Source organism: Salvelinus fontinalis, chromosome 36 (genome assembly GCF_029448725.1).
Source record: "Salvelinus fontinalis isolate EN_2023a chromosome 36, ASM2944872v1, whole genome shotgun sequence".
NCBI classification, from domain to species: Eukaryota; Metazoa; Chordata; class Actinopteri; order Salmoniformes; family Salmonidae; genus Salvelinus; species Salvelinus fontinalis.
Genome location: NC_074700.1, coordinates 6442012 through 6469653, shown reverse-complemented (window position 1 = coordinate 6469653; position 27642 = coordinate 6442012). Strand labels below are relative to the sequence as shown.

The 27642-nt window shown below is 42.4% G+C and overlaps 2 protein-coding genes across 2 annotated transcripts; both read left to right on the top strand.

Moving 5' to 3' along the window:
• The first annotated feature begins 406 nt into the window (after nt 1–406).
• alpk1 (alpha-kinase 1) lies at nt 407–21219 on the top strand. Its single transcript, XM_055900487.1, has 14 exons — nt 407–458; nt 1042–1189; nt 13926–14080; nt 14360–14558; nt 15096–15155; nt 15238–15324; nt 15412–15488; nt 15643–15738; nt 15891–15995; nt 16210–18007; nt 18447–18594; nt 18809–18971; nt 19635–19821; nt 19988–21219. The coding sequence occupies exons 2-14, from the start codon at nt 1072–1074 to the stop codon at nt 20167–20169; spliced, it is 3375 nt and encodes a 1124-aa protein (XP_055756462.1). The 5' UTR covers nt 407–458; nt 1042–1071; the 3' UTR covers nt 20170–21219.
• Nucleotides 21220–21562: 343 nt separating this feature from the next.
• LOC129835101 (ependymin-like) lies at nt 21563–27531 on the top strand. Its single transcript, XM_055900490.1, has 6 exons — nt 21563–21693; nt 21993–22027; nt 25382–25510; nt 25724–25916; nt 26639–26732; nt 27126–27531. The coding sequence occupies exons 1-6, from the start codon at nt 21627–21629 to the stop codon at nt 27253–27255; spliced, it is 648 nt and encodes a 215-aa protein (XP_055756465.1). The 5' UTR covers nt 21563–21626; the 3' UTR covers nt 27256–27531.
• Nucleotides 27532–27642: the final 111 nt, after the last annotated feature.

Here is a 27642-nt window from a genome sequence, read left to right as displayed (position 1 = left end):
CACATTGGTTACATTTGACCGCTTTTTCAGGAAGAATGTAGGTTAATATAGGCCTAACACACAGGCACACTGTGTCTGTTTGACATATCAGTGTTCAACATGCAAAACATCTAGGCTACATATCCTCTAAACATTCTGACATTGCGAGACTACGGAGAGCATTCGTGGCATGTTGTTGTCCAAGAATTGAGCAGCCTCCTGATTGAGAATGTTTTATGTTGTCTTGTTAATCAATCGATTTTACAACAGTACGCTATTCATTATTATCAATAAAGACACTGGTGGCTCAAGTCACAGAGCGAGAGACTCGCAATGCCCGTGTTTTTAAACTAGAGATTCCCACGTGATGTCAATCAATCTTAAATTCAGAATTTAAACCAATGAAATTGCAGTACTCACAAATGCCCATCCTCCAAAGTTCTGCCCAACCAGGAAGTTAGAAGCCGACGGTGTCAGAGGTAGGTTTTAACTTTATGGAAATGTCACATCGTATGTTTTGTATAATAACACTATATGATCAGCAAAAATATACGGATGTCACTTAACTTCTATTTTTCTCTGCCATAAGTAATCTATAAGATGGGGCAAATAGAAGCCGATACATGTTACTTTCACGCTTACTATTGACTTTCTCTGGTTGACTGCATGCTTTACCAACAGTCACTGTCCGGGTATAGTTGATCAGTTAACCAGCTAACTAGTCATTTAGTGGACACGTCATATTATCCTTAGCATAAGTACTGTATTACTTACCCTACTGAAGCCTACAACTATCTGCATTTCTGTCTATAGCTTACTATACAACAGACTGTGATAGAAAAATATAGCTAGTCTATTCTGTGTCAATAACCGTTTATTTTTGTCTCATCTCATACCAGACCATTGGCTAAGATAAATAAGCGTGTTGTTTCCTTCAGTGGAAACTGCAACACACTCAGCTTCTCACAGGTTGTGGAGCGGGGCCCTGGGACATGGGCACCTGTTTATTTTCATACACTGATATTCTCTTGTATACACATCGATTCATTGTATACATTCCAGAGGACTGAAGAGAGGTTACTAAAAGGCACCATGGACAGCCAGGAGGTGGGAGCCATGCTAGAGGAGTGTCACAGGGCTGTGTCTGCAGCAGGTCTGGTGGTAGTGGAGCCCACAGAGGAAGCCAAGCTCAACTTCCAAAGATACAGAGGTACTCCAGCAGAGGGTGCTCTTTGCCTAGTTATACAATTATGGCTGGGACAAAGTTTGTAGCTTTGCGGGGCCATAATGTGTTGTCAGGTGTTTAAATCTAGAGTAGAATATGATTAAATACAAATAAAATAACTTATTTTGCCTCCCGAGTTGCGCAGCGGTCTAAGACACTGCAACGCAGTGTTGCAACGTCACTACAGCCTGGGGTTAGATCCCAGGCTGTGTCACTAATGGCTGTGACTGGTAGTCCCATAGGGCGGCGCACAATTGGCCCAGCGTTGTCCGGGTTAGGGGAGGATTTGGCCGGGGGGACTTTACTTGGCTCATTTCGCTCTAGCGACTTGTGGCGGGCGGGGCGCCTGCAGGCTGACTTCTCTCTTCAGTTGATCAGTTTTTCCTCCGAACACGTTGGTGTAGCTGGAACCACGTAGTTTTCTGTCGGAGTAACCCTCAAGGTTTACTGTTTGTTTTATTGTTCACATTTTCATGCAGGAGTGTGTTTTCAACTCACTCAATATCGAGTGTATGCTAGGGGTTTGAGAGATCTTACAAAAAGGAAAGCCTTGTTTTTATATTGTAAACGCAGTAATGCAGATTTTGTCCATCTTCAGGAAACTCATTTGTGTGAAATATTGTCTTTTTTTTCAGTCACAATAGGGAGATAGGCCTATCTCAGTCATGGATCAAACCATTCTGCTGGTGTTTTGACGCTTATCCACAAGTTTAAAGGCGACATTCTAGAATCTAAATTTTCACGATGGGTCATTTGTTTTGTACCTTTACGCATTTTTGGCCCCAATTTCATGATATCCAATTGGTAGTTACAGTATTGTCCCATCGCTACAACTACACTATGGACTTGTGGTGATCGATAGCCATGCGTCCTCCGAAACACGACCCTGCCAAGCTGTACTGCTTCTTGACACACTGCTCGCTTAACCTGGAAGCCGTCCGTACCATTGTGTCAGAGGAAACACCACCCAGCTGGTGACCTAAGTCAGCTTGCAGGCGCCCGGCCCGCCACAAGGAGTCGCTAGAGCGCGATGGGACAAGGAAGTACCGGCCGGCCAAACCCTCCCCTAACCCGGACGACGCTGGGCCAATTGTGCACCGCCTCATGGGTCTCCCGGTCATGGCGGGCTGTGACACAGCCTGGCATCGAACCCGGGTCCATAGTGACGCGTCTTAGACCGCTGCACCACTCAGGAGGACAATGCTATTTTCATCATCTGTAATGTGTATGGACATAACTCGAAGGTGCTCCAAATAAGACTCTTTTTTTTCCCAACTTGCCAGAAAATTACAGGATTTACACAACAAATATTCAGAGACTTTTCTAAATCTCTCAGGGGATTTTAACGAAACACCTGATGACTGACTCATTCTAGGTAGAAAGCGATCAGCAAAGCTCTCAAACTAGCAATATCATCAGAACATTATGCAAAATCTCTCTGTTGATGCCTGGCATTATTTCAATCCGGGTGCAAAGGGTTATACCTGGATCAACAAAACTATGTCACAAAAATCTAGAATAGATTTATTCCTAATTTTCCCCCTTTTTGTTACAATTTTATGGATGTAGATCATCATTTGGCTCCCTTTTCTGATCATTTGATTTCCCAGGAATTACAACCTGCTAAAAATCTAAAGCTATTCAAGGATATTGGAAATTAAACAACACACTACTTAAAAATCCTATTTTCATTGGAAACATCAAATCGTTAGCCAAAAATAATTTTGCAAGAAAATACTTGGGTAATGGAAGTAGATGGGAACCAGAAACCGTGGTTAGATGGCAGCATTCGCGCAAAACTGAAAGCACAAACCACCGCATTTAACCATGGCAAGGTGACTGGGAATATGGTTGAATACAAACAGTGTAGTTATTCCCTCCATAAGGCAATTAAACAAGCAAAACGTCAGTACAGAGACAAAGTGGAGTCGCAATTCAACGGCTCATACACAAGACGTATGTGGCAGAGTCCACAGACAATCACGGACTACAAAGGGAAAACCATCCACGTCGTAGACACTGACATCTCGCTCCCGGACAAGCTAAACACTTTCGTCCGCATTGAAGATAACACAGTGCCACCGAAGCTGCCAGCTCCCAAGGACTGTGGGCTCTCGTTCTCCATGGCTGACTTGAGTAAGCGTGTTAACCCTCGTAAGGCTGATGACCCAGACGGCATCCCTAGCAGCTTCCTCAGAGCATGCGCAGACCAGCTGGCTGGAGTGTTTACAGACATATCCAATCTCTCCCTATCCCAGTCTGCGGTCCCTACTTGCTTCAAGATGTCCACCATTGTTCCTGTACTCAAGGTAACTTAACTAAATGACTATCACCCCGTAGCACTTACTTCTTTCATCCTGAACTGTTTTAAGAGGCTAGTTAAGGATCATATCACCTCTACCTTACCTTACCTGACACCCTAGACCCACTTCAATTTGCTTACCGCTCCAATAGATCCACAGATGGTGCAATTGCCATCAGACTGCACACTGCCCTATCCCATCAGGAAGAGAGCAATACCTACGTCAGAATGCTGTTCATTGACTATAGCTCAGCCTTCAACACCGTAGTATCCTCCAAGCTCATCATTAAGCTTGGGACCCTGGGTCTGAATTCTGCCCTGTGCAACTGGGTCCTGGACTTGCTGACGGACCGCCCCCAGGTGGTGAAGGTAGAAAACAACACCTCCACCTCGTTGATCCTCAACACAGGAGCCCCACAAGAGTGCGTGCTCAGCCCCCTCTTGTAATCCCGGTTCATCCATGACTGCGTGGCCACGCACGCCTCCAACTCAATTATTACGTTTGCAGACTACACAACAGTAGTAGGCCTGATTACCAACAGTCTACAGGGAGGAGGTGAGGGCCCTGGCGGAGTGGTGCCAGGAAAATAACCTCTCCCTCAACGTCAACAAAATGAAGGAGCTGATCGTGGACTTCAGGAAACAGCAGAGGGAGCACGCCCCTATCCACATCGACGGGACTGCAGTGGAGAAGGTGGAAAGCTTCCAAGTTCCTCGGCATACACATCACTATCACTGACAATCTGAAATGGTCCACCCACACAGACATTGTGGTGAAGAAGGCGCAACAGCCTGACACCCTAGACTCACTTACCTGACACCCTAGACCCACTTCAATTGCACCTTTTCATCCTCAGGAGGCTGAAGACATTTTGCTTGGCCCCTAAGAACCTCACAAACTTTTACAGATGCACCATTGAGAGCATCTTGTTTGGCTGTATCACCGCTTGGTATGGCAACTGCACCGTCTGCAACCGCAGGGCTCTCCAGAGGTTGGCGCGGTCTGCCCAACGCCTCACCGAGGGTGCACTGCCTGCCCTCCAGAACACTTACTGCACACAGGAAGGCCAAAAATATAATCAAGGACATCATCCATCACCCGAGCCACGGCATGTTCACCCCGCTATCATCCAGAAGGCGAGGTCAGTGCAGGTGCATCAAAGCTGGGACCGAGACTGAAAAACAGCTTCTATCTCAAGGCCATCACCAGCCGGCTACCACCCGATTACTCAATCCTGCATCTTCGAGGCTGCTGCCTAGTGGTGGAAAAAGTACTCAATTGTCCTACTTCAGTGAAAGTCACCCAGTAAAATACTACTTGAGTAAAAGTCTAAAAGTATCTGGTTTTAAATATACTTAAGAATCAAAAGTAAATGGAATTGCTAAAATATACTTAAGTATAAATCATTTAAAATTCCTTATATTAAGCAAAACAGCTGCACCAAATGTTATTTATTTGTAATTGTTTTAATTTTTTTTACAGATAGCCAGGGGCACGCTCCAACACTGAGACATAATTTACAAATGAAGCATTTGTGTTTAGTGAGTCCGCCAGATCAGAAGCAGTAGGGATGACCAGGGATGTTCTCTTGATAACAGTGTGAATTGGACTATTTTCCTAGTACTTTTGGGTGTCAGGAAAAAGTACATTATTTTCTTAAGGAATGCAGTGAAGTAAAGGTAAAAGTTTGCAAAAATATAAATACCCCAAAAAACTACTTAAGTAAAAATACTTAAGTACTACCTAAGTACATTACACCTCTGCTGCTGCCCTATATACATAGACATGGAATCACTGGTCATTTTAATAATAGAACACTAGTCAATAATAATGTTTACATACTGCTTTACTCATCTCACATATATATTTGCATTGTGTGTCCCCAACCCCTCTTTTACGCTGCTGCTACTCTCTGTTTATCATATATGCATAGTCACTTTAACTATACATATATGTACATACTACCTGAATTGGACCGACCAACCAGTGCTCCCGCACATTGGCTAACCGGGCTATCTGCATTGTGTCCCGCCACCCGCCAACCCCTCTTTTATGCTACTGCTACTCTCTGTTCATCATATATGCATAGTCACTTTAACCATATCTACATGTACATACTACCTCAATCAGCCTGACTAACCGGTGTCTGTATGTAGCCTCGCTACTTTTATAGCCTCGCTACTGTATATAGCCTCGCTACTGTTTTTCACTGTCTTTTTACTGTTGTTTTTATTTCTTTACTTACCTATTGTTCACCTAATACCTTTTTTGCACTATTGGTTAGAGCCTGTAAGTAAGCATTTCACTGTAAGGTCTACTACACCTGTATTCGGTGCACGTGACAAATAAACTTTGATTTGATATATAAATATATAATATACTACCTTTCAAAAGTTTGGAGTCACTTGGAAATGTCCTTGTTTTGGAAAACAGGAAAACATTTTACCATTTAAAATAACATCAAATTGATCAGAAATACAGTGTAGATATTGTTAATGTTGTAAATGACTATTGTAGCTGGAAACGGCTGACTTTTAATGGAATATCTACATAGGCGTACAGAGGCCCATTATCAGCAACAATCACTCCTGTGTTCCAGTGGCACGTTGTGTTAGCTAATCCAAGTTTATAATTTTAAAAGGCAAATTGATCATTATAAGACCCTTTTGCAATTATGTTAGCACAGCTGCTGTGCTGATTAAGGAAGCAATAAAACTGTCCGCCTTTAGACTAGTTGAGTATCTGGAGCATCAGCATTTGTGGGTTCAATTACAGGCTCAAAAAGGCCAGAAACAAAGACTTTCTTCTGAAACTCGTCAGTCTATTCTTGTTCTGAGAAATGAAGGCTATTCCATGCGAGAAATTACCAAGAAATTGAAGATCTGGTACAACGCTGTGTACTACTCCCTTCACAGAACAGCGCAAACTGGCTCTAACCAGAATAGAAAGAGGAGTGGGAGGCCCCGGTGCACAACTGAGCAAGAGGACAAGTACATTAGTGTGTCTAGTTTGAGAAATAGACGCCTCACAAGTCCTCAACTGGCAGCTTCATTAAATAGTACCCGCAAAACACCAGTCTCAACGTCAACAGTGAAGAGGCGACTCCGGGATGCTGGCTTTCTAGGCAGAGTTGCAAAGAAAAAGCCATATCTCAGACTGGCCAATAAAAAGAAAAGATTAAGATGGGAAAAGAACACAGACACTGGACAGAGGAAGATTGGAAGAAGTGTTATGGATAGACAAATCTAAGTTTGAGGTGTACGGATCACAAAGAAGAACATTCGTGAGACGCAGAAAAAATTAAAAGATGCTGGAGGAGTGCTTGACGCCATCTGTCAAGCATGGTGCAGGCAATGTGATGGTCTGGGGTTGCTTTGGTGGTGGTAAAGTGGGAGATTTATACAAGGTAAAAGGGATCTTGAAGAAGGAAGGCTATCACTCCATTTTGCAACGCAATGCCATACCCTGTGGACGGCGCTTAATTGGAGCCAATTTCCTCCTTCAACAAGACAATGATCCAAAGCACAGCTCAACTATATGCAATAACTATTTAGGGAAGAAGCAGTCAGCTGGTATACTGTCTATAATGGAGTGGCCAGCACAGTCACCGGATCTCAACCCTATTGAGCTGTTGTGGGAGCAGCTTGACCGTATGGTACGTAAGAAGTGCCCATCAAGCCAATCCAACTTGTAGGAGATGCTTCAGGAAGCATGGGGTGAAATCTCTTCAGATTACCTCAACAAATTGACAACTAGAATGCCAAAGGTCTGCAAGGCTGTTTTGAAGGACACCATTTATTATTTCAATTAAAAATCATTATTTATAACCTTGCAAATGTCTTGACTGTCTTTCCTATTCATTTTGCAACTCATTTCATGTATGTTTTCATGGAAAACAAGGACATTTCTAAGTGACCCCAAACTTTTGAATGGGTGTATGTATGTACAGTCGTGGCAAAAGGTTTTGAGAATGACACAAAAGTTAATTTTCACGAAGTCTGCTGCCTCAGTTTGTATGATGGCAATTTGCATATACTCCAGAATGTTATGAAGAGTGATCAGATGAATTGCAATTATTTGCAAAGTCCCTCTTTGCTATGCAAATGATCTGAATCCCAAAAAAACATTTCCACTCCATTTCAGCCCTGCCACAAAAGGACCAGCTGACATCATGTCAGTGATTCTCTCGTTAACACAGGTGTGAGTGTTGACGAGGACAAGGCTGGAGAGCACTGTGTCATGCTGATTGAGTTCGAATAACAGACTGGAAGCTTCAAAAGGAGGGTGGTGCTTGGAATCATTGTTCTTCCTCTGTCAAGCATGGTTACCTGCAAGGAAACACATGCCGTCATCATTGCTTTGCACAAAAAGGGCTTCACAGGCAAGGATATTCCTGCCAGTAAGATTGCACCTAAATCAACCATTTATCGGATCATCAAGAACTTCAAGGAGAGCAGTTCAATTGTTGTGAAGAAGGCTTCAGGGCGCCCAAGAAAATCCAGCAAGCGCCAGGACCGTCTCCTAAAGTTGATTCAGCTGCGGGATCGGGGCACCACCAGTACAGAGCTTGCTCAGGAAAGGCAGGCGAGTGCATCTGCACGCACAGTGAGGCGAAGTCTTTTGGAGGATGGCCTGGTGTCAAGAAGGGCAGCAAAGAAGCCACTTCTCTCCAGGAAAAATATCAGGGACAGACTGATATTCTGCAAAAGGTACAGGGATTGGACTGCTGACGACAGGGGTAAAGTCATTTTCTCTGAATCCCCTTTCCGATTGTTTGGGGCATCTGGAAAAAAGCTTGTCCGGAGAAGACGAGGTGAGCGCTACCATCAGTCCTGTGTCATGCCAACAGTAAAGCATCCTGAGACCATTCATGTGTGGGGTTGTTTCTCAGCCAAGGGAGTGGGCTCACACACAATTTTGCCTAAGAACACAGACATGTATAAAGAATGGTACCAACACATCCTCCGAGAGCAACTTCTCCCAACCATCCAGGAACAGTTTGGTGACAAACCATGCCTTTTCCAGCATGATGGAGCACCTTTCTATAAGGCAAACGTGATAACTAAGTGGCTCGGGGAACAAAACATCGATATTTTGGGTCCATGGCCAGGAAACTCCCCAGACCTTAATCCCATTGAGAGCTTGTGGTCAATCCTCAAGAGGCGGGTGGACAAACAAAAACCCACAAATTCTGACAAACTCCAAGCATTGATTATGCAAGAATGGGCTGCCATCAGTCAGGATGTGGCCCAGAAGTTAATTGACAGCATACCAGGGCGGATTGCAGAGGTCTTGAAAAAGAAGGGTCAACACTGCAAATATTGACTCTTTGCATCAACTTCATGTACCAAATATATCTAAAGACACTGAAGCAGCAAACTTTGTGGAAATTAATATTTGTGTCATTCTCAAAACTTTTGGCCACAACTGTGTGCGTATGTGTGTGTATATATATCTTAATTCCATTATTTTACTTTTAGATTTGTGCATTGTTGTGAATTGTTAGATACTACTGCTCTGTTTAAGCTAGGAACACAAGCGTTTCGCTACACCAGCAATAACATCTGCTAAATATGTGTATGTGACCAATCAAATGTGATTTGAATTCTTCAACTATGAAGTCAGAGTTGTAGCCATTAAACGTGCCAAAGAGCTGAAGCATCTGAAGAACCTTGGAGAAAAAGATTTGATGAGCGAATTTGAGCATTTCTAAAGAAAGATGATCTATCTCAAGAAGAAGACTCTATTTAAATCTTTACGATTAGAACAGCTGTACACAGATTTGGCAAAGGGTGCCTTTGTCAGACCAAGAGCTAAATGGATTGAAGAGGGGGAAAGAAACACCAGTTATTTAAATGATCAACATTTATCAAATCCTTTTATGAATACCTTTTACAACTCACAATTTCAGGAAGATGGTTGTGAAAGCTACGTTTGCCACATTCAGAATTATGTCCCTGTATTTGAAGATGATTTCCACTCAGTTTTGCGATTCACCTGTGTCAATCGAAGAAATTGGAGAGGCTCTGAATTCAATGAAAAAAAGGTAAATCACCTGGCACTGATGGCCTGTTAGTTGAATTTTACAGGTAGTTTTGGAAGTTACTAGAAATCCCTATTTTTAATATGTTTCAAAATTGCATTGAAAATGGTGAAATGGTCTCCACTATGAAACAGGACCTTATTTCACTGATTCCGAAGACCGATAAAGATACTTCTCTCATTGACAATTTGAGACCAATTACTTTATTAAATATTGATTGCTCTGGTTTATGCCAAATGATTAAAGAAAGCAATAGAGCCCATTTATAAATGAGACTCAAACAGGATTTATGAAAGGCCGTCACTTAAGCTCCAACATTCGTTTAGTCCTGAACCTTTTAGATTATTCAGATGCAATTGACTCAGATGCTGTTTTATTATTGGACTTTTGTAAAGCTGTTGAACATGAATTTCTCTTTCCGTCTCTGAAACGTATTGGTTTTGGTGAACATTTTTATCAAAGTCATTCACATGTTTTACAAATATATAATTAGTTCTGTGATTAAAAAAAAAAGATACAGTATCAAGTATCATCAAAGTGTACGACAGGGATGCCCAATTTCACCCTTTTTATTCGTTTTGGTAGTGAAACTTCTATCTCTAGATATTTTGAATAATGCAAACCTGCATGGCTTAACCATTTTTTAACAGAGAAATCCAAATTTCCCAACTGGCTGACGATACTACTCTTAATGCTGTCACGGCATTCTCTGTTGCATCAGGATTAAAACTGAATGTTTCTAAATGTGAAATATTATGTTTATATAACTCTGATGATAAATAAATATAAAATATTGCTCTAAAGGACTGTTAAATATTTTGGAATACATTTATCCCAAAAAACATTTTGTCAATCAATGTCTCTCCTAAAAAAAAAAAAAAATATTATGTATATTTAAAATAATATATTTAATAATTGTCTACAAAGGGAACACATGTTATTGGTCACATACAATTGATTAGCAGATGTTAATGCGAGTGTAGCGAAATGCTTGTGCTTCTAGTTCTGACAGTGCAGCAATATCTAACAACAAATCTAACAATTTCACAACAACTACCTTATACACACAAGTGTAAAGGAATGAATAAGAATATGTACATATAAATATATGGATGAATGATGGCCGTGCGGAATAGGCAATATGCCGCACGGCCATCGTTCATCCATATATTTATATGTACATATTGCAGTAGATGGTATAGAGTACAGTATATACATATGAGATGAGTAATGTAGGGTATGTAATCATTATGTAAAGTTGCATTGTTTAAAGTGACTAATGATACATTTATTACATCCAATGATTAATTATTAAAGTGGCTAGAGATTTGAGTCAGTATGTTGGCAGCAGCCACTCAATGTTAGTGATGGCTGTTTTAACAGTCTGATGGCCTTGAGATAGAAGCTGTTTTCAGTCTCTCGGTCCCAGCTTTGATGCGCCTGTACTGACCTCGCCTTCTGGATGATAGCAAGGTGAACAGGCAGTGGCTCGGGTGGTTGTTGTCCTTGATGATCTTTATGGCCTTCCTGTGACATCGGGTGCTGTAGGTGTCCTGGAGGGCAGGTAGTTTTCCCCTGGTGATGCGTTGTGCAGACTGCACTACCCTCTGGAGAGCCTTGCGGTTGAGGGCAGTGCAGTTGCCGTACCAGGCTTTGATACAGCCCGACAGGATGCTCTCGATTGTGAATCTGTAATAGTTTGGGAGTGTTTTCGGTGACCTTTCGTTGCGCCTTCTTCACAACGTTGTCTGTGTGGGTGGACCATTTCAGTTAGATCACTGACAATCTATACTTGGAAGAGTGCTTCTGTCCAAGGCAGAGGGGCTGTCTCGCTTTGTGTACCCAAATTTATTTATATAGCCCTTCTTACATCAGCTGATATTTCAAAGTGCTGTACAGAAACCCAGCCTAAAACCCCAAACGGCAAGCAATGCAGGTGTAGAAGCACGGTGGCTAGGAAAAACTCCCTAGAAAGGCCAAAACCTAGGAAGAAACCTAGAGAGGAACCAGGCTATGAGGGGTGGCCAGTCCTCTTCTGGCTGTGCCGGGTGGAGATTATAACAGAACATGGCCAAGATGTTCAAATGTTCATAGATGACCAGCATGGTCAAATAATAATGATCACAGTAGTTGTCGAAGGTGCAACAAGTCAGCACCTCAGGAGTAAATGTCAGTTGGCTTTTCATAGCCGATCATTAAGAGTGTCTCTACCGCTCCTGCTGTCTCTAGAGAGTTGAAAACAGCAGGGCTGGGACAGGTAGCACGTCCGGTGAACAGGTCAGGGTTCCATAGCCGCAGGCAGAACAGTTGAAACTGGAGCAGCAGCACGGCCAGGTGGCCTGGGGACAGCAAGAAGTCATCATGCCAGGTAGTCCTGAGGCATGGTCCTAGGGCTCAGGTCCTCAGAGAGAGAATTAGAGAGAGCATACTTAAATTCACACAGGACACCGGATAAGACAGGAGAAGTACTCCATATATAACAGACTGACCCATGCCCCCCGACACACAAACTACTGCAGCATAAATACTGGTGGCTGAGACAGGAGGGGTCAGGAGACACTGTGGCCCCATCCGATGATACCCCCGGACAGGGTCAAACAGGCAGGATTTAACCCCACCCACTTTGCCAAAGCACAGCCCCCACACCACTAGAGGGATAACTTCAACCACTTACCAACTTACCATCCTGAGACAAGGCCGAGTATAGCCCACAAAGATCTCCGCCACGGCACAACTCAAGGGGGGGCGCCATCCCAGACAGGAAGATCACGTCAGTGACTCAACCCACTCAAGTGACGCACCCCTCCTAGGGACGGCATGGAAGAGCACCAGTAAGCCAGTGACTCAGCCCCTGTAATAGGGTTAGAGGCAGAGAATCCCAGTGGAGAGAGGGGAACCGGCCAGGCAGAGACAGCAAGGGCGGTTCGTTGCTCCAGAGCCTTTCCGTTCACCTTCACACTCCTGGGCCAGACTACACTTAATCATATGACCTACTGAAGAGATGAGTCTTCAATAAAGACTTAAAGGTTGAGACCGAGTCTGCGTCTCTCACATGGGTAGGCAGAAAGCCCTGCCTCCAGCTGTTTGCTTAGAAATTCTAGGGACAATTCGGAGGCCTGCGTCTTGTGATCGTAGCGTACGTGTAGGTATGTAGCCAGGACCAAATCGGAAAGATATGTAGGAGGAAGGCCAGGTAATGCTTTGTAGGTTAGCAGTAAAACCTTGAAATCGACCCTTGCCTTAACAGGAAGCCAGTGTAGGGAGGCTAGCACTGGAGTAATATGATCAAATTTTTGGGTTCTAGTCAGGATTCTAGCAGCCGTATTTAGCACTAACTGAAGTTTATTTAGTGCTTTATCCAGGTAGCCGGAAAGTAGAGCATTGCAGTCGTCTAACCTAGAAGTAACAAAAGCATGGATACATTTTTCTGCATCATTTTAGGACAGAAAGTTTCTGATTTTTGGGTCCAGAGTAACGCCGAGGTCCTTCACAGTTTTATTTGAGACGACTGTACAACCATCAAGATTAATTGTCAGATTCAACAGATCTCTTTGTTTCTTGGGACCTAGAACAAACATCTCTGTTTTGTCCGAGTTTAAAAGTAGAAAGTTTGCAGCCATCCACTTTCTTATGTCTGAAACACAGGCCCCTCATTATCTTTATTTGTAAATCCCTCGACCTGTAAAGAGATCAACAAGACCTTTCTTGACTTCATCTGTAGAAATAGGTCTCACAAACTAAACAAGTAATTCCTCTCAAATAAAATTTCTGAAGGTCTGGAAGTATTGCATTTTCTTGACATAAATAACACTTTCAAGATCAATTGGTTGAGAAGATGTGTTGACAATACAGAATCAATTTGGTATTTAATTCCAAACAATGTGTTTAATAAATTGTGAGGTCTTCCGTTTTTATTGAAATGTAATTGGATTGTATTTAGTATTTTCTTGTTTATACCTGTGTTTTGTTTCGTAAGACATGTTTGATGTAGGGATGTAAATTGTTAATTTTGTATAAATAAACAACAACATTGGTGCAGCTGGCTTTCGGATTATGCGAGCGGGTGTCAAGCAGCGCGGCTTGGCGGGTCATGTTTCGGAGGACGCATGACTCGACCTTCGCCTCTCCCGATCCCGTTGGGGAGCTGTGGTGATGAGACAAGATCGTAATCACGGAAAAGTGGGTTAAAAAAATAAATCATTTATTGTGGATGACCTTATCACTTTCTGTATAATGAACCCATAGATCTCAATTAGGCCCATTTTAACTTTAGAGTAGCTTTTAGGTATTCTCAAAGCATGATATTTAAGTAGACTTTTTTTTTACTTTTCTATATTGTTTTTCGCTTCACCATATTCTGTCCCCTAATTTCCAGAGTCTCTGTCAGTTGAACTGAGCATGCTCCTGCAGGAGGCAGTGGCGATGAGGTGGCCCTTTGTACCAGAGAAGTGGCAGTACAAGCAGTCAGTCACTTCCCAGGACAAAGTCAACTTGAAGGACTTCATTAGTCTGCATCTACCACAGCTACTGGTAATATGACCCTACATGGCTACCACTCATATTAAAGCAAAATCAAACAAAGCACTCCCTGATGAAGGCATGTGTTTTCTAAATGTGTCAATGGTAGACTAGGGTGACATGTGGGATGCAGGCTAAGATATATTTTTTAGAACTGTGTTTAATTTAAATATCAAAAAATATTATTTGGACTATGAATGTGCTGATACAAGATGCCATAAAAAAAAACATAGCCATTTATCACAAAAAGACTGTCTTCGAAGTGTTTTAAACTTCATTTTGATGTGTCAGGCTCTGCTGAAGGCGTCCATCTTGGCCAGGGAACCCCAGTGGGCGGCAAGTGTGGTCTTCCTGATGGATCGGTTCCTGTATTGGACAGATGAGTCCAGCCGGCTGCTGAAGATCACCAAGCTCCTCCACAGACATTACCCAGGAACCCCCATCGCCCCCCAGCTGGTCATACGACAGGCCAGGGTCTATCTCAATGACGGTGAGTGAGGTCATCATTCTGCGACTTCAGACTATATTTCTCACAGATTGGTTATTTGTTGTTTACTGAATATTATTAGACATTATTAGAGTCCAGCTCTTTATCATGTGGTGTCTCCATGCTGTGTATTGGAATACTATCTGTTTTTATTTTATTTACCATACTATCAAGATAAAGCTCCTTAACCTTTAAGTATAATTCCCAAAAGTATATTTTGGTATTTGTTTATTAGTCCATTGTTGACATAGTCCCAAAATATTTTGCTTGTCAGTAATCACGTTTTCAGGATATGTAACTTTCAAAATACAGAGATGGCAAAACACAGCATCATATGATGCAAAATGCATCATACGGGGATGATTTCTGTATTTTGAAAGTTACATATCTTCAAAACTTGATTGCTGACAAGCAAAACATGTTGCGAGTATGCCAACAATGGACTAATGAAACAAATGCCAAAACAATCGTTTTGGGGTGGACTTTTCCTTTAAGTATGATGCTTTGTATCATTTGTCATGCTTGTTGTCTCACCCACAGGTAAACTCCAGAAGGCAGAGTACATACTGAGCAGTCTCATCAACACTAGTGGAGCAACAGGTAGGCTTACAAAATGCAACTCTCTTACCGTTTAATGTTCCCCATGAGGGTCTGTGTTAACATGCGTGTTTGAAATCTGCAGGTTGCTGGATATATCAGTCTGACAGTGATAGGACTCTTATCCAGGCGGTCAGTGTGCAAGTGCGTGGACAGGTTCTACAGAAACTGGGTAAGGGAAGAAAGAGCGAGAGGGGATGCATAGCGTTATGTCTACGCATCCTTTTTTACCATCTCTGAATTGTATGTTTCGTCTCAGGACTGTGGCTGGAGGCTGCTGAGCTGATCTGGACCTCCCTGGTCGGCTATTACGCTCTTCCTCAACCCGATAAAAAGGTGGAGCCAAGACATCCAGTGCGCCCCGATGAATAACTGAATACTAAATCACACGACAAATCTGTGAACTGCTCATATTTTCCTCCAGTGGTGTTATAACTACTTTATGAAGGTTTAGTATGCGTTTCAACTTAGTATGCGTTTTGATTCGTAGGGCATTGGAACGTCCCTTGGGATTCTGGCCAACATATTGGTGTCTATGAGTGATGGAGACTTCCATGCATTTAAGACCAATCCGGGCATTGACTTGGTGAGCACTCCGTCTTAACCAATGAAATCACTCGTGTTCTAAAGATACACATTGACGTCTGCGTAAGTTGTGTGATTTATGACGCTTTTCTAACGTCTCCGACCGCTACATGTGTATGCCTACCTCAGTGTATGCCTTTATGTCTGGAGTAGTGTTTCCTTGAGAACGATGGCCACCGTCTCCTCTCAGCAGCGGAGGCAGCTAAAATGGCGGTGGTGTACAGCCAGTATGCCTCGCTGTACGTGTTAACCAACGTGGTGAGTCCTCTCTTTCTCTATTTTGTGTTTGTCTTGGGGGGGGGGGGGGTTGTGGTGGATAAGAGTGTGGTGGATAAGAGAGAAGTCTTCTAGAGAGGCTGAAGCTTACTGCTAGGTGAGCACTGTGGCACAACTGCCTATTTTGTAAGCCTAACTGCCTATTAACATAATACTAGATATTATGCTATGTCATTCTCTTTCTTTCTTTCTCCAGGTCACCCAGGGCACCTGTCTGTTGTCCTACAGTTTCTCAGTAGAATGCCCCCCCTCGGACAAACACTCCTTCCTCCTCCAGGCCAAGGAAGCCTTTGAGATCGGCCTACTTACCAAAACAGGGGGGGAAATGGTCACCAGCAAACAGGAGCTCCACACATTCCTCAAGGCAGCCTACTCTCTGACTGTCAGTCACAAGTGGCTGGGCACCCCTCAGAAGACAGTGGACCAGGCCAGATTGGTATGCCGGGAGGCTTTGGAGAAGTTCTATGCCTACTGCCATGCAGACAGCCAACAGAGAGATGCCCTTTGCACTGGAGTTATGAGTCTGATAACCCAAGTGAAGCTTCTATTGCGGGTCAATCCATTCTTGAACTCAGACAAGGGGTCGTTCATCCCAGATAGCTATAGAGATGTGGTGGAAGAGCGAGCAGTGCGGTTCACTCTGGATGGTTTCTCCCAGGTGATGGGGAGGTTCAGACAGTACCACACCTCAGTGTGTGAGGCCTCTGAGGCAAGCTGTAGGAGGAAACATGAATGCCACCAGGCTGGACTCTGTATAACAGCACTGGGGACCACGGCAACGGCCCCTAACACAGAGTGTGCCACTGAGAACCACAAGCCCCAAAAAGCCACACATAAAGAAGAGTTACACAGAGACAAAGCACCCAATGCCTCTTTTTTAGCTCCAAGGTTACCTCAGGAACAGGAGCTCTGTACAACTCTGGGTAGCACTGAAGAGCTACTCAGCAATAGCTATAATAAAATGTCTCTCAAATCACTCAGTAGCAGCTTTGGGTCCTCATTTGAAAAAGTGTCTTTGAACAGCACTGGGTCTCCCCTCAGCTGTAGTGGCAACAAAGATGGCAGTGTTCCGGATAAGGTAAACATGGAGTATCTGTGCGATCCAAACTGTCTCACCGAGGTTAGTGAAGATGGGTTGGATAACGGGTCAGAATCTAAAAGCAAGACCAGGAAAAGAGATATCAGAGCAAGTCTCAGTGCTCAGGCAGGATCCAACTCTTCCACCCGGGTCACTTCCTCATCATCCATCCACACCGGAAGTGATGTTGAGCAGTTTGAAATGATTGACGAACAGAGTCTAATAGAGACTGTGGAGACCGAGGAGGAGTGTCACAGGTATGGTGCGTCAGTGTCGGTGAGACCTACAGGAGACGGAGTAGTGATGCATCCAGGGTACCAAGACAAGTCGAGGACTTCCTCCTTTAGCTCCATTGGCGACAGCCTCGGCTCCCAGTCATCATGGCAGAAACTATCCCTATCTGACACATCCCGTGAGGCAGCTGCAGTACCACAAATACGTTCTGCAGCTGTAAATGAACACCGAGGTCCCGCCGCCACGCAGATAGTTCCAAACTTCAATGTGGATCAAGAAGCAGAAACGGAGGAAGACACTGGATCCCCTTACCCCTTTGGGCCTAACAGTGCTGCAGCCTATCACAGAAGACCTCCACAACTAGGATCTGAGGGCCTCATCCCGGAGCAGTGTCTCTCTACAGAGATAGACAGCTCCTATGAGATGGTGGAGAAAGAGATAGGACACATAGCCAACAACACTGAACCCTGTGCTGGAGAGAATCAGATTCCCTCTTACCCAAACTCCTCATGCTATACCTGTCTAAAGCATGGCATCATGGGTGGTCTAGTGCCTGAGAACCAGTACGTTTTGACAGAGGAGGACTACATCGCCCTCCTGGCTGGGATGTGTCATGGCTGTATGTTAAAGAGACTGCAGAGTGACATGAAATTCAAGCTTGGGAAACAGAAAAGTGCCTACAGTGAGTTCCTATTGCCTCGTAGTGTTATAGAAAATGTAAAGTCATGGTTGTTTTGTGTTTTTCAAGGTAAAAGGCAACTTGAAGTAATTATTAAGTACTAATAAGATGAAATATACAAATGTAATGTTTACATACAGTTCAATGCTTTCAAAGGGTTTAATGCACCAACGGCCACTTCAGATAGAGGTTATTTAACATTATGTTACATAAGATGCTCAATTTCTTGAACTTGTACTTGACTATCCTTAAACTGTGATGGAAATGACTCGGTTCTGTACATATACACTATTTCCAGCATACACAATGGTTCATAGTGAACTTGACACCGGTTGCACTGAAGTTTACAAAACAGAAATGACAAGTTATTTATATTACATGGTAAAAATTGTATTTTGCGTCGTAATAACCTCTAAAAAAAAAAACGTGTTCTTTTCTCCAGGTGCTCTCCTTCTGAAGTACTCCAGGGCCTCTGGACTGTGGACGTCCAGAGAGACCTATGTGTACATCGGAGAGCCAATAGGGAAGCAAGGCCAGCAGAGAATAGCATTATGGGTACAGTTTCTACACCAAGAGGAGAGGCTGAGTAGGTCAGTGGGGATGAATCAAGATTGAATTGAATTCAGCTTTGAAACACGGAAACGTCTGAATCCTAACTTCAGAGATACTCACATTTTCGCACAATCTCCCATCAACGTCGATGCATGATTTGATGTTTTGCAAAAGTAAACATTGTGTGCCCGTCTCAAGTTAGGATTGGGCCTAACGTGAACATGTTCTCCGCGTTTGAATTTCCCCCTTCAGTTATGTGGGGAAGGAGTACCTAGAACCTAAGGGCATTCAGTTCCACCTGAGTGACGTGGAGAGGCAGATGACGGCCCAGTACTACGTGACAGAGTTTAACAAGAGACTCTACAAGGAGAAAGTGACCGCTCAGATCTTCTTCATCCCTTCAGAAGTGCTACTGGTAAAGGCATTTACTAACATCCCACTAATCATTGATTCATGGGTGATTTGTAAGTGCTCTGATAGCCTGGGCCCAGATCTGTTTGAGCAACTCCATAGGCGTTGGCTATACAGCACAAACCGGTCTGGGCCCAGGCTAGTACTCCGTGGCTTAGCTTCCTAATGTATTATGCAATGAGGTGATTGACATTTTAATAACACAGTTCAAAATGAAATATTGCCATACTTTTCCCAGACACCACCACCCACACACACAACTAATATTTTTAATCATTTGATTAGCTTTTTTAATTAACATTGGGACCTGTTGTGCCAAAGCCCCACTTCACCAAATCAAATTAAATAGAGCACATTTCGTACACAGTGAGTGTGCTTTACCCTAATAAGAAAGAAACCAATCATAAGAAAGAAACTAACTTCACCATGGTCATATTGAAAGATGGGATTTTTATTTTCTGATATAGCTGCTTTTTATGGACTGTTTTTACTTGCTCTGACTGTGATACGTGGTTGTTTTATCTGTCTGAGTTGAGTGCATTGACTAAGTTGCTCTGGATAAGATTGTCTACTGAATTACCAGAATGTATTGTAAAATGTCATGTTTACACATCTTCGGAAGAAGTGAACCTTCCTCCTGTTTAGACAGCTGCTTGTTTTGTTTCAGATCTTGGAGGGGGATGAGGTGGTGGACTGTGTGACAGTGGAGCCCTACATGCTGGGGGACTTTGTGAAGCTCACCAACAACACTACTAAAGTGGACAAGCGGTTCAAGGCGTCAGAATATGGAATCGCTTTCGGACATTTCACCTACCAGTTCTCTGGATGCCAAGAGGTTGTTGTCGACCTACAAGGTGCGTGCGTGTGCTTGTGCAGTGTGCGTGTGTCTGTCTATGTCTCAGGTGACTATAACGTTCATTTGTTGAATCTTATAATTCAGCATTTTACATTACATTTTCTATATGTCACAAAATGTTTTTTGTTTTGTTTTCTTTCTCTATTTCCTCTTTCTTTCCCCAGGGTGGGTAACCGCCAATGGGAAGGGGCTGACGTACCTCACAGACCCCCAGATCCACTCTCTCAGGACCCCTAAAGGTGCCACTAACTTCGCTGAGAGGGGGGTCAGTTATTTCCTCAAGGACCAGCATGGACCAGAATGCAACAGTATCTGTGACCTACTGTCACTGGGCAAACTGCAGTAACATACGTCTTGAAAACAGTGATGTCTACTTCGGATCGAGATGTGTGTGTTTGCTGGGGCTCCTTGACAACTCTCGAACAACATATTGTTTTGGCCTAAAGTATGTGCATTGCGATCCCCTACTACAATGCACAATGCACATTCTGACCTATTAGACATGGGCTGATCCTGTGGTGAACACAGCAGTGTAGTGAAGCACATTCGGTAGCATGTGATTTCATTTCAAGAAGTGAGAATTGCCTGCCCCGTTTACCAACCTCAACCAGTTCTGTTAAAATCAGGCCGTACTGTATTTTCGATGTACTGCAAGTGTTTTTGTGACCCTTGATACCACTTTCGGTTATGTGTTTATTACCTAAGGCCTGCGCTCTGTTGTAGCCGACAACGTTTTATGAAATTGACATTGATCTGTTTAAATTGCTTTTGAATTGATTCAATCCGATCACAGAAATGAAAGATGAACCTGCCACTGTGTATCCGTTCACCTGTCTCTAGACCAAACACTGGATGGATTGTAAGCTCGACTGAATCGACCAAACAAGGAAGTAACATGCATCGGTCTGGTTAGATTAGCCAGGATAGCACCTGACACTCACCACAAAGAAATGAGGCTCCAAATGATTTGTTCATTCAATGTTACTTGATCACATTTCGCTGAGTGAACCAGGGATGTATTCATTAGGCACCAAATGGAAGAACTGACTGAAACAGGGAGGGACTACTTAGATTTGTCCGATAAGAAATGCTCGTTTTGTTTTACAACATTTACAGTTGTGTACCCTAATGGCTACAACTCGGACTGACTTACACAATATTCACTAGGCGTAAGTTCAGGCGCTCTAGTTATTTGCATCAGGTGACTTGCCCAACCCCCTGGATCATATGACCGTGATGTCACAGATGTTGCTAATAGTGCTTGTGACCTGTTTTATTCCACTACATGTTTTACTAGCTTCCTCCTTCAACGATGGTTATTTACACAATCTTGTCCCCTCCCCTGAACTGCTGTACACAGGAAACAGACTACAGTACCTACAGTGGGGGGGGGGGGGGGGGGTTGAGGTACCGATCAAGTACAGTTAAACAATATAGAAATATACCTATGACAGCAAAAAAAATCCATACAAATGCCATCTTTAGACCTATCACACTCCATATATTCATTCAGATCAGACAGCTATATCCTTAAGTTATATTGCTCAGGTACTGTCACGTAACGCATTATTATCTGGCTCAAGATAAGATAACAGCCTTTACAGTTCATTATCTTAGCCTGGCCCACATACTTCAGTCTCATAGGACAGGGGTTTCTGGGCCTCTGGTGAGAATGAAAACCTGGAACCTGTGCTTGATCTAGGATTTGGAGCCTCAGTGTCGTACTGTTTATAAGGAAGTGACTTTGCACTCCTACAGCAGTCCGTCTGTTTGTTGGCGTGAGTGTGTGTGACATTTGGAAGCATGAGGACCTTCGTGTTGTTGATGTGCCTTGCAGTGGGCTGCCTGGCTCAGGCACCTCATCCGTGCAGTAAGTAAAAGACAGAAATTGTATTGTAAATTGAGTGGTTAACCTAAGAGCTGTAGTTTTATGAATGCCTGACCCCAGGTCAAAGATTAGCTCCTGCGTACAGCATAGTCCTGATTTAACACCTGTGCATTGTACTGGAGGCAGAGCAGAGCTGTAAAAGTCATGTGATGGCAATTAAGGTGAATGTTTTCGTCTATGTTTATAATGTGTAGTCCACTTTTACGGCTAAATTGGCCATTTAGCAAAACAATGGATAAATGTTTCACTTGTTACCAATAAAACACCTTTCCCTTGCTCAGGGTCTCCCCCTCTTTTGACCGGAGCCATGTCAGTGGTAAGTCTGTTTGTTTCTCCATAGTAGGTGGGAATAAGGGAGTTCCCATAGCAATAACATCAGACGGAACATTTTGACAAATACTATAACTATTTAGAAAATCTTGATATCCTGCCTTATGTACTGAACAAAAATATAAACGCATCATGTAAAGTGTTGGTCCCGTGTTTCATGAGCTTAAATAAAAGATCAGAGAAATGTTCCGTACGCACAAAAAGCTTATTTCTCTCAGATTTTGTGCACAAATCTGTTTACATCCCTGTTAGTAACCATTTCTCCTTTGCTAAGATAATCCATCAACCTGACAGGTTAATGCTGATTAAACAGAATGATCATTACACAGGTGCACCTTGTGCTGGGGACAATAAAATACCACTCTAAAATGTGCAGTTTTGTCACAGAACACAATGCCAGAGGTGTCTCAAGTTTTGAAGGAGCGTGCAATTGGCATGTTGACTGCAGAAATGTCCCCCAGAGCTGTTACCAGAGAATTTCATGTTAATTTCTCTACCATAAGCCGTCTCCAACGTCGTTTTAGAGAATTTACGTCCAATCGGCCTCACAACCGCAGATCACGTGTTTGGCTTTGTGTGGGCAAGCGGTTTGCTGATGTCAACGTTGTGAACAGAGCGCCCCATGGTGGGGTTATGGTATGGGCAGGCATAAGCTACGGACAATGAACATAAATTGTATTTTATCGATGGCAATTTGAATGCACAGAGATACCGTGATGAGATCCTGAGTCCCATCGCCGTGCCATTCATCACTTCATGTTTCAGCATGATAATCCACGGCCCCATGTCGCAAGGATCTGTACATATCTGTACTCACCAGACATCTATACTCACCAGACATGTCACCCATTGAGCATGTTTGGGATGCTCTGGATCGACGTGTAGGACAGCGTCTTCCAGTTGCCGCCAATATCCAGCAACTTCGCATAGCCATTGAGGAGGAATGGGACAACATTCCACAGGCCACAATCAACAGCCTTATCAACTCTATGCGTTGGAGATGTGTCGTGCTGCATGAGGCAAATGGTGATCACACCAAATACAGACTGGTTTTCTGATCCACACCTCTACCTTTTTTTTAAAGGTATCTGTGACCAACAGATGCAGATCTGTATTCCCAGTCATCTGAAATACATAGTTTAGGGCCTAATCATTTTTTTCAATTGACTTATTTCCTTATATGAACTGTAACTCAGTAAAATCTTTGAAATTGTTGCATGTTGCGCTTATATTTTTGTTCAGTGTGTGTGTGTGTGTGTATGTATGTATATGTGTATATATATATATATATATATATATATATATATATATATATATATATATATACAGTGAATTCTGAAAGTATTCAGACCCCTTACCTTTGACACATTTTGTTACGATACAGCCTTATTCTGAAATTGATTCAATTGTTGTTTTTTTCATCGTCAATCTACACACAATGATAAAGCAAAAACTGTTTTTTAGACCTTTTTGCTTATTTATGAAAAATAAGAATCAGAAATTCTACATAAGTATTCAGACCCTCTGCTATGAGACTCAAAATTGAGCTCAGGTGCATCCTGTTCCATTGGTCATCCTTGAGATGTTTCTACATCTTGATTGGAGTCCACCTGTGGTAAATTCTATTGATTGGACATGATTTGGAAAGGCACACATCTGTCTATTTAAGGTCCCCCAATTGACAATGCATGTCAGAGCAAAAACCAAGCCATGGGGTTGAAGGAATTGTCCGTAGAGCTCTGATACAGGATTGTCTGGAGGCACAGATCTGGGTAGGGTACCAAAACATTTCTGCAGCATTTAAGGTCCCCAAGAACACAGTGGCCTCCATCATTCTTAAATAGAAATGGCCAGAAGGAAGCCACTCCTCAGTAAAAGGCACATGACAACCCACTTGGAGTTTGCCAAAAGGCACATAAAGGACTCTCAAACCATGAGAAGCAAGATTCTCTGGTCTGATGAAACCAAGACTGAACTCTTTGGCCTGAATGCCAAGCTTCAAGTCTGGAGGAATCCTGGCACCATCCCAGCATGGTGGTGGCATTATCATGCTGTTATCATGCTGTGGGGATGTTTTTCAGCAGCAGGGACTGGGAGACTAGTCAGGATCGAGGGAAAGATTAACAGAGTAAAGTACAGAGAGATCCTTGATGAAAACCTGCTCCAGAGCGCTCAGGGCCACAAACTGGGGTGAAGGTTCACCTTCCAACAGGACAATGACCCTAAGCACACAGCCAAGACAACGCAGGAGTGGTTTCGCGACAAGTCTCTGAATATCGTTGAGTGGCCCAGCCAGAGCCCGGACTTGAATCTGACCAAACATCTCTAGAGAGACCTGAAAATGTGCCATCGACGCTCCCCATCCAACCTGACGTAGCTTGAGGATCTGCAGAAAGAGCCAAAAGAGGTGCGCCAAGCTTGTAGGGTCATACCCAAGAGGACTCGAGGCTGTAATCGCTGCCAAAGGTGCTTCAACAAAGTACTGAGTAAAGGGTCTGAATACTTATGTAAATGTTTTTTTGGGGGGGGAGGGTTTTGCAAGAAATTCTAAAAACCTGTTTTTGCTTTGTCATTATGGGGTATTGTGTGTAGATTAAGGGGGGAAACTATTTAATCCATTTCAGAATAAGGCTGCAGTGGTGTAAAGTACTTAAATGTATTTTTACTTAAGTCGTTTTTGGGGTAGCTGTACTTTACTTAACTATTTATATTTTTGACTACGTTTACTTTTACTAAACTACATTCCATAAGAAAATATTGTACTTTTTACTCCAAAAGTACTCGTTACATTTTGAATGCTTAGCAGGACAGGAAATTGGTCAAATTCACACACTTATCAACCGAACATCCCTGGTCATCCCTACTGCCTCTGATCTGGCGGACTCTTTTGATCACACATGCTTCGTTTACAAATTACGTCTGAATGTTGGAGTGCCGTTGGCTTTCCGTAAATAAAAAAAACAAGAAAATGGTGCCATCTGGTTTGCTTACTATAAGGAATTTGAAATTATTTATACTTTTACTTTTGATACTTAAGTATATTTTAAACTAAACGCTTTTAGACTTTTACTCAAGTAGAATTTTACTTGAGTCATTTTCTGTTGAGGTATTTTTACTTTTACTCAAGTATAACAGTTGGGTACTTTTTCCACCACTAAGGCTGTAACTTAAGAAAATTAGGAAAAAATCAAGAGGTCTAAATATTTTATGAATGCACTGTATATACAGTATATAAAGAAAAAAAATAGAAAATACAAATTTGGTTAAAAAAAAACAGATATGCAAATAGTATTGGCTATAATTTATATCTGCTATATATCTCACATTCCTGTCCTTTCAGGCAAATGAGAAGGTTAATGCATATGCAAAATACGACTATGACGCGTTAGGCGAGCGTATCCGCTTCAAGGAGATGGGATCTTATGAGAACAAGACATTCGGCCTGGATGCCCTTCTGCTCTTCAGAGAGGTAACAAACACTTATTCACAACAACAACCATGTATTCACAATAACAACCATTTATTCAATACAACATACGGGTACACACAAATCACAGTCATGCACATTACATATTTTCATATAAAAACAGAGCTGCATTGTTAGAAAAATAATGCTTTCCTACAAAAAAAAACAATACGCCTGCCATGAAACCGATGCTTATCTTTCCCCAACGTCTTCCAGGGCGTCATGTATACGATTAACCACAAGAACCGCACATGTAAGAAGGAGAGGCTGAAGAAGGAGGACTTCCACCCCATGGAGATCCCTGCAGATGCTGCTCTGCTGGGGCAGGTGATCCTAGGGAGCTCCTCTGGTCCAGGACAGGGTCTGCTGGTCAACACCTGGTATGGAGAACGTGCAACCCCAACTGGTGGTAAGGGGCATGGCAGTTGGTTTAAATGTTGCCTTTCATTTGTGAGCTTCCTCTTTCTGAGGAACGCCAAAATCAAATGTAATTTGTCACATGCGCAAAATACAACAGGTGAAATACAACACCTTTACCGTGAAATTAGTTTTTTTAAAGTAAGTAAGAAAAAATTGCTAAATGGTCTAAAGGCAAATTAGTAACACAATAAAATAACAATAGAGGCTATATACAAAGGGTACCGGTACTGAGTCAATGTGCAGGGGTACAGGTTCGTCGAGGTAATATGTACAGTACCAGTCAAAAGTTTGGACACACCTACTCATTCAATGGTTTTTCTTTATTTTTACTATTTTCTACATTGTAGAATAATATGAAGACATCAAAACTTTGAAAGAACACACATGGAATCATGTAGTAACCAAAAAAAGAGTTAAACAAATTAAAATATATTTGAGATTACTCAAAGTAGCCACTCTTTGCCTTGGTAACTGCTTTGCACACATTTAGGCAGGTTACCTTGGTGTTCTAGGGCACAGGGACTATGGTGGTCTGCTTGAAACATGTAGGTATTACAGACTCGGTCGGGGAGAGGTTGAAAATGTCAGTGAAGACAATAATTCCTACCAACTTTTTATTTTATTCCAATTTACGTTTTGTGATTTTGTGTTCTCAAATCAAATTTCTGCTCCCTGATTTTTGTTTATCTGATTGATCAATTTAATCTTCAGGTAAAGACAAGTGGTTGAGCACCTTCACTGAGTTTGGCTGCATACCTGTCAGCACCACGTACTACACGGACAAGACTGGCTGGGTGCTTACAACGTAAGTGTGTATATTATTGGGCAGTGTGTAAAATATGACTGGTTTTTATTTTTAAATTGCTGAATCTTTGCTCTACTGACAACGCTATAATAGTAATATTTGACATCAATATATAGTCTTGTAGGCCTATGTAGTGTTTGTTTCATATCCTCATTCTGAGGAAGTTCCTCAGTCCATTTCGTGTTCCAAAACATTCAAAAGAATGTCTTCATTAGCTAGTTTGACACTTCTGGAAACATCAAAATCCATCATTTCATTATAAAAGTAGTATGAATTATTAAATGATTAGTACTTTCCATAATTATCCCGAAGCATGGATTTGACTTTCGTTAACTCTTCAGATAAGATATCCATTATGGTATGTGATTATTCTGCTTATTTTTTCCCTTACAGCTTCTTCAACATTGTTGTTGGGATCGATGACCCCCAGCAGTTCTTCCCTCCTAAGTTCTGTCAGGGCGCTAAACTGGATGCGACTGCAGATGCAGCCAACTTCTACAGCATTTTTAAAAACATAGACTAAAGGACCATTCTCTTTTCTTATGAGAATTTCACACAACTATTGCTTAATTTTAACCTGTGATAAATGTTTAAATGAATTTATAAATAATTATAAAAAGGGATAACTCATTAATGTATAAGAAAAGGGTTAAACCAAATTCCAGTACTGACCATGTAACATTTATGGAAAATTTTTACCTTTGACAAATGCTAATTGCTTTCCTTACTACATATAGGCCTTGGAAATGTAAACTTGCACTGTGAACTGTCCTTCTGAATAAAAGTTATAAAATGTCAAGTCTATAGTATAGTTGGAGAGCTCTTCACAAGACCTCTGTTCATATCGTGTAGACAAAGAAAAAAATGTCTACACAACTTGGTCAGTTGTATCAAGAAATTAATTATTTAT